At 46.8% G+C, this 7,419-nt stretch overlaps 1 protein-coding gene and 1 pseudogene across 2 annotated transcripts in view; one reads left to right on the top strand and one right to left on the bottom strand.

Moving 5' to 3' along the window:
• LOC149358570 (uncharacterized) overlaps nt 1-4,630 on the bottom strand; it is a 19,920-nt pseudogene extending 15,290 nt beyond the window's left edge. Inside the window, exons 1-2 of the transcript XR_016288185.1 lie at nt 4,381-4,630; nt 2,081-2,169 (exon numbers count right to left, since the gene is read on the bottom strand). The product of XR_016288185.1 is annotated as an uncharacterized LOC149358570 (transcript). The remainder of the gene's footprint in view (nt 1-2,080; nt 2,170-4,380) is intronic.
• Nucleotides 4,631-6,864: 2,234 nt separating this feature from the next.
• Nucleotides 6,865-7,419, top strand: part of LOC149358569 (uncharacterized) — a 44,234-nt gene continuing 43,679 nt past the window's right edge. The window contains exon 1 of the mRNA XM_089568858.1: nt 6,865-6,925. Coding sequence (XP_089424984.1) covers nt 6,865-6,925 — 61 coding nt within the window. The remainder of the gene's footprint in view (nt 6,926-7,419) is intronic.

The following is a 7,419-nucleotide window of genomic DNA, read 5'->3' as shown; positions in this document are numbered from 1 at the left end:
TAATTACTTGGTCCGGGAAACTGCGTCGAAGACAAATCTCAACAACCTGTTAATGATGATTAAAAAAAGCGATCGGGCTTATCGCCGGAGTCGGTTACACTGCCCACACAGGATATTGGGTTGGTTGGTTTATGGGGTTTAACGTCCCAAAGCGACTAAGGCTATGAGAGACGCCGTAGTGGAGGGCTCCGGAAATTTCGACCACCTGGGGTTCTTTTACGTGCACTGACATCGCACAGTACACGGGCCTCTAGAATTTCTCCTCCAAAGAAATTCAGCCGCCGCGGCCGGGATCGAACCCGCTTTTTTCGGACCAGCAGCCGAGCGCCGTAACCACTCAGCCACCACGGCGGGGTACAGGATATTTGTTTCTACGGTATAAAATTATTGCTGTAAATGCGTTGCTTGATTATCGCTTACTCGTATATTCCGTCCAGAGTCTTTTTTTTCTTCTGCTGATTTTCTTTTGTGCCTAGCCAAACTAAATACAAAAGAAAGACCTGTTTTAAACCGATCAACTGATGTTTGGTCGATTCTCAGCACCCGCACTAATTACGGGGAAAAACCCTTGGGTTCCAGATAACCAACACTTTGAAAAATTGGCTGTGTTTTAGCTCTGTTTAAACCTGGAGGATTGCGAAAGCAACATCTTCGCGTAGCCATATATTGTTGCGTGAGCTACATTGCCCACAGTCTCGCCGTTTTGGCGTGCTCTTGCACGACCATACTGTGCATTCGCGAGGAGGAAGTGACGTCACTACGCACAGCTGGCGTGCCGGCTGCCCCGGCACGCCAGCTGTGCGCCGCTACTGCTCATCGGTGAGGAGAGAGAGAGGCGCTGGAGAGCGCGCGGCAGCGGCGGCCCCGGCACGCTAGCTATGCACCGCTACTGCTCATGCGCAACTGGCGAACGCGGCGGCGGCGCGCCAGCTGTGCGCCGTGTGACGTCACTGCTCCTCGCGCATGCGCAGTATGGCCTTTCCTCGGCTCTGCGAAATGGATCTGCGACTAGCGTAGTGTTGCTTTCGCAACAATAACTTTAACACCGGCGAAACGTATCAGTACTCTCTTCCTGAAAACGATATCAGGCTATATTTTGTGACTAGAGCCGATTATTTGTTTGCATTTCTAGTAACGAAGTGCTCTTTGTTGTGCCTGTCAGTTGCCTGCATGCTGCGTGGTGTTTTTTGTCTCTTTTTGAAATTGTATTGTTCTGTTCTTGCATGCGAGTTGCCTCTGTTAACATCTTGTTTTAACTCTTGTTTACATCATGATTTAGTGTACGCGCACAGTGAGTACAGCTGGCCGCTATTCGTCACATTCATCATACTCTATACATACGAGTCAGAAAAATGGCACAATGATGACGCAATATTTTAGCCACCTACCACATTAGAAGTTGCTACAAGCACTGCATTCCAACAGATTTGTCTTTTTACTGGCCCTTACAGTGGGGCCTATTATGCGTTTTTAAATAACCACAAAACCTGAAGCAGTATTCGAGGACAGCCGCCACTACAAAGTAATGTCACTATTACTGCGTAACAAGGGTTCCAGTGCGCTTCAGAATGAGCCAGTTAAGTGCTTGACAAAACTTTATTTCCCTAGGACTACCTCATAAATGGTGCTTCTGCCACTCTTCCCGTATTCTTGTTTAGAGTGCAGCAGAGATGAATGAGAGACATCAGAAATCGGAGTCATTGTTGCATGCTTAACAGTAGAAGGGGGGTTAAAAGCAGCTGAATCTAATTTCGCTTCCTCTAGAGCTTCGCATCCACGCTACTTCAAACACATCAGCACAGAGTGTTACTATTTTTCTTACGGACGATACTGCTAACACATACTAATAGTTGAGAGCAAGATTTGTTACCTTTATTCAAGTTACAATACTACCACTTCTGTCTCGCATGTTTTCTTAGGGAATACATCTGCAAAGCATACGGTTTTATAAACAAAAAGAGATGTAGTTGAGTTCGCTACTACTTTGAGCACTACAGCAAAAGTGCATCTGGCCTTGTGATACGCGTAAGCCACATAGCTTAAAATGTCTGTTCCAAGGAGAAAAATTTTAGTAGCATACGATTTCATGTCCTTCAAGAACGTGGCTTCCATGAAAACATCATTGAACTTCTGGATGCCTCCTGGGAGGTGCAGTTCTACTGGGGTTTTCTAAAAAAGAAACAGAATGAACCAGTGAAAGTTAAGCAGGAAGGAAAACAACATATCACGGGGCATTTCGGCGAGAGTCTGGCGCCTTGATTCTTGATTACTGCGAAGCAAATGTGTTTCTTTGCTATGCTAACTTTGCTAACCTGAACTCCAGTATCGTTAAGGCTGGTACCTGTGGAAGCACCCTCCATTAGGCAAGGTATGCGTAAGCACAAGAACGTCAAGCACACTGATTCAAGCACAGAGAAGCAGCCGCGTGTGTATATAAGCGTAACCTGGATATATAAATGCAAATCTACCGCTAAATGTCATCAACTTTTTAAAACGATGGAGTGTCCCTGGTGAATGAAATCAACTCAGTGCTCTTCAGAGTCTTGTGACCTAGTCTGCGGTATTTTTAAAGCGCAGCCATGAAGCCTGTTTCACACGCAAGCGAAAATGCTAGCGAATCCTGTCGCCGCGACGGAAAAACCTGTTTTGAGTTGCAGCGGCGATGAGCGGCAAGGTTCGAACATGTTGGAAATTTTCGCTGCGACGCGCCACTCAATCGCTCAGTCGCTTGCATGTGAACCAGCCTTTAGGAGCCACTCACAAACACACAGAAACATGAAAGGGTGTGTATCAAACCCGTGCCCCTAAGGAAAACTAGTAACTTCGGAAAACTTCGGCCACCCCACGGGTGGCCGAAGCCGATCCCTCCAGTGTCCAAGGACACGCTCCAAGCGCAGGGCGCCGTCCTGGCGGAGTCCTAAAGTACTTAGCAATGCCTTCCAGTGAGTATTGAAAATACTCATTGTGTTTTTCAAGTGTTCAAGACATCGAACACTGCAGGTTGGGCACAGAAGGCTGCTTGATGCACCAATTTTAGGAAGAAAGTATTTTGTTGGTTTGGTTGACTTATGGGATTTAACGTCCCAACGCGGCTAAGGCTATGAGAGAAGCTGTAGTGAAGGGCTCTGGATAACTTCGACCACCTGGGATTCTTTAACGTGCACTGACATTGCCCATTCCCACGGGGCCTCCACGTGCTAAGTGCGGTGTAACTCTTCCGATCTGTGCCTTGTGTTGAATCGGCCACCACCTTGTGAAGGGGCGGAGCATTAAGGTATTTAACAAGCGTCCTACGTGAGAACGGACGCTCTGGGCCCTGGCGACAAGGCTCATCCAGTCACTCGACGCTATGAACGTTTAATTCTTGACTGTTTGCTCTTTTGTGAATCCTGTAAATAGTCTGTATAAAGTTTTCCTTGTTTTCGCCTCATAACCCCGTCTCCGGCCTTCCTTGTCCCTTCTGTGGCCCGACCACGCTACCTGATCCTAACACTACCAAACATTGCAAAACGAAAAGAAGATATACTTTAGACAGGCCACACGACTCTCAACAACACTGAGTTCGTTTCACTTGCCTAGAGTGCTTTGTCTTCTTTAGAAACTTCGTTACATTTAGCCGGGACACCTGGTTTCTGACTAGCCTGCCCTTGCTGATAACATAAGTTTTACTTCTGGCTCAACTGTGTTGTTCTCTGTCCCTTGTTATTTTGTAGCACTGAAAACAATAAGCTTCCTGGTGCATTAATCCTGATTCGTTGTGATTTTTCAACAGCTCTGAGTTGGTTGAGAGTTCGTTATTCGTGCTAGTAGAAATAAAAAAGTTCAGAAAAAGAGTACATAAAAAAATGGTGTCCATATTTTTTTCTTTCTCTCTTTTCTGCACCTTTCATTTTGAGCAAAGTGTTATCAAAGTGCTTCGTGTGTCCCCCCAATGTAGTACCCGTCCCGGAGGACCTTTAGGGTATTTGAATAATTAAATAAATGTATTATTTTATTGACAAGCCATTTTTTTGTTCTCTCGTGTCCACCTTCGCTCGATATCACAATTCATTTCGCGTAGTAATTCTCGTAAACCATGCTCCGCAAATACCTAAACACACTAGCATACATACCCTCGCCACTGTGCCCTCGTATGACAACTACTCGGCGTAGACTTTCCGGGGGAAGCCGTTCACTGTTCGTCGCTTCTATATTTTCAATACTGATCGCCAAGACAGCGTTCATCAACGTTGCTTGAAGTAAAAAATAATGTAATCGAATAGAACAAGAAAGCAATTCTACTAGTGAGGGTGAAAGGTACAGCTCTGTCAATTAACATAAGGATGGCGTACCGGAAAATGCAAAGCGCGTTACCATGAGTGTTTGATGACGCCGACTTACAGGGTTGTAAAGGTGAATGCCAGGCTTCGTTTCTGCCTCTTTAAACTCATCCTTGGTCTCTTTCTCACTGTCTTCGACGTCCTTAGACTCATCATTGGCCTCTTCTTTCTTTTCATTGATGTCTTCGTCGTTCTTGGACTCATCCTTAGTCTCCTCCTCGTGGGTCTTGCTACCGTGACTCTCGTCTTCTGAAGGCATCCTTCAAGATGGCGGCTCTCCTCAGCCGAGAAAAGCACTTGCTATACCTCCGTGCGGCTTCAAACTGAAGGTGGATTGACAAAGGAATGAGATTTGCACTGTCTCATTCAGTGTCATGTCAAAGTACTCAAAGCAAGAAAATAACCATATAATAAATATGAACAACGTTGAAAGGAACACTAAGAAACCCAAAATGAAAGAGTTTAAACATCGATAAAAACTGGAACCATGGCTGGAAGAATTATCATTCGGAAGTTGGGCTGATGCCGTTTCATATTTAATAACAATATGCAAGACAATAACACAAACATCAAAAATATAATAACCTTCCTTTGAAAACTGAAAGCTGCTTATTTGTAAGCGCGTAGTTACTCCGTCTTAACTACCACTACACAAATATAAAAATGATGCGAAAATTTTAATATAGGTGTAAACAGTTCCAAGCCATAGACTGTTTTGGAACCGGCTATAAATTCGTTTAACGAGCTTTGTGGAAAACGTTTCGAAATCGTCGTCCTCCAAAGGAATGATGCGCATTATTCATTACGTGTAAAAAAAGCGTGCATATTTGCAACAGCCGGTCGCCGCTCACTGATCGAATCAAACCTTTATTTAGGAACTGTATTACTTGTTCAGTGTAGTAAGACTGGTGAGAATAAACAAACAGCGATGTTTGGCACACTTCAAATTTAGTTTTGCGCATTCGTTTTCGTACGGAGAGCCTGTTCCGCAATAAGGACGGTGGCGTTAATAGATACTCACCACCTTTGATCCTCGACAATTTGGCAGTAGTCCCTATGCGTCCTGATTATCGGTAACTATTCAACCAAGCCCTATGCAGAAAAAGCGTTCTCTTCGACGAAAATTCTGGAACCTCCAACCGCGCTCCCAGATGCTGCGGAAAGAAAGGAGTCGTGCATCAACATGTCAGTCAGTCAATCCGGGACTGTCATTTTACCTTGAAGCCCAGCTAAATCACTGGAGCTTTAATTCTCCCTCTGTACTGATGTTAGGAAACAGAGGGGGGGGGGGGGGGGGGGGGGCTAGAGGTCTGTGCTTTCTTCTTCTGAAACTTTTCAGAAGAGCAAGGACCATACAGACATGAACAGCGATGTGCAGTAGAATTCGGAGCTATATGTAATCCTAAGGGAGAATAAAGACGAATTTAAGTTGGCCTTTATCAATGTATTACATCATTCTAATGACAGAGAGGTCATGTTAACTATAATGGAGCTTTTATAAAGTGTAAAAGGTTAAAGTTGAAATACAGTTGCTGCCACCAACGGCCGGTTTTGCAACCAAATTGCGGTAAAGCGAGTACTTTATTTTGGCACGTATCCAAGAGGCCAGACTACACCACCATCTACTTCCAGGAGGCGATCATGCCGCATGCGCCGAGCCTGTGCCTCCGCCGATACTCCAAATTCAGGGACGTGCTTCATCGTTCATTCTTTCCGCTTGCGGGGATTTTCCATGACGGTAGACACAAGCGGCGCTGGTTCCGCCTCCATTCCAACCTGATAAGCGGAGCTGTATAGACACGTCTTTTCACAACGAAGCGAAGCTTCCAATTGCCGCCAAGACCACCACAGCACTCGGCCACGTCACGTTAAGAGCCCACCTGCTAACTTCAAGCGCACCTGCCAACTTAGCCGTGTCACGTGGTCTCATGACGTCGTACATCACGCCGACCACTCACCGCTCGGCAACGTCCCATGGCATCATGACGTCACACACTACGTCGACAAATGAACGAATTTTGTGCCAGCCGACGCCAAACACCGCTGGGTTTTTACTCTGATGAGGCTTTTAACACTTATATATCTACTGTATATAGTTACTGTATAGCAGGGAGCGGCAGAAAGTTAGGTGGTCAGATGAGATCAATAAGTTTGCGGAGATAGGGTGGCCGCAGCTGGCGCAGGACAGGGATAATTGGAGAGTAATGAGAGAGGCCTTTGTCCTGCAGTGGGCGTCCCAGGCTGATGATGATGTTGATGATATTATTATAGCTTATAAAACTACCGTTTAGCGCTATATAACTTTTTAAAATGTGCATCAAAAATCTTTAATTGGAGTTGGAAAAGCGGTACCCCGTGTGCAACGCGCTGCTGTTCTTCTTCCTCCGTTAATGATAATGATGATGATGTCCTCAGACTTAATGGCACATGCCCACGGCGGAGGATTGGCCTGGCTTCATCGTTCCTTCTTCCTCTTCAAAGGCGGGCCTCGAGCGGAGCCCGAGGAAGCAAAAGTTTGTGGCGCCCGCTTCGTACCCGCATCGCCATGGCCGGGCCGTTCACCACCGGAGCCATGACCAAACCCGTGGCCGCCTTCACCGGCAAGGGCAAGTGTTGCGCTGCTCCGTAGCGCTGCCACGCTCGGTTTCTCTAGCGAGGCCCTTAGGGAAGCGTCGTCGGGTCTCGCGCACGTTCGCGAGCCCCCGCTGGCGGCGGCAGCGGTGCCAAGCTCGGAGAGAGGCCAGGAAGGAGCCCGCAACATGCATCGCCTTCTCGCCGACGTTCGGAGCAGCAGTTCGTCATCCTTCATGGGCAACGCGAACCATCCGCTTTACGGAACGAGTCAGTAATTGGGTCTCGAGCTGGTGGGGGATGCGACGCGATGCGCCGCCGCGACTATACTGGCAGATGCAACCCCCTTGGCAGACTGTTCTCCTGTGCGAGCGCTTTTGTTGTTGATGTATATCTTAGCTTCGCTTACATAATGGCAAAGTTCCCACTCGAGCTAAACTGTACCTTTCACCCACTCGTCCGAAGAGAGTCCAAATCTTTCCTTTCTTAGTTCGCTGGTCGCAGTTAGCAGGGCGCACTGGGTACATTT

Source organism: Amblyomma mixtum, chromosome 2, assembly GCF_055824585.1.
Source record: "Amblyomma mixtum isolate Tamu chromosome 2, ASM5582458v1, whole genome shotgun sequence".
In the NCBI taxonomy this organism is placed as follows: Eukaryota; Metazoa; Arthropoda; class Arachnida; order Ixodida; family Ixodidae; genus Amblyomma; species Amblyomma mixtum.
This window is presented reverse-complemented; position numbering and strand designations above follow the sequence as displayed.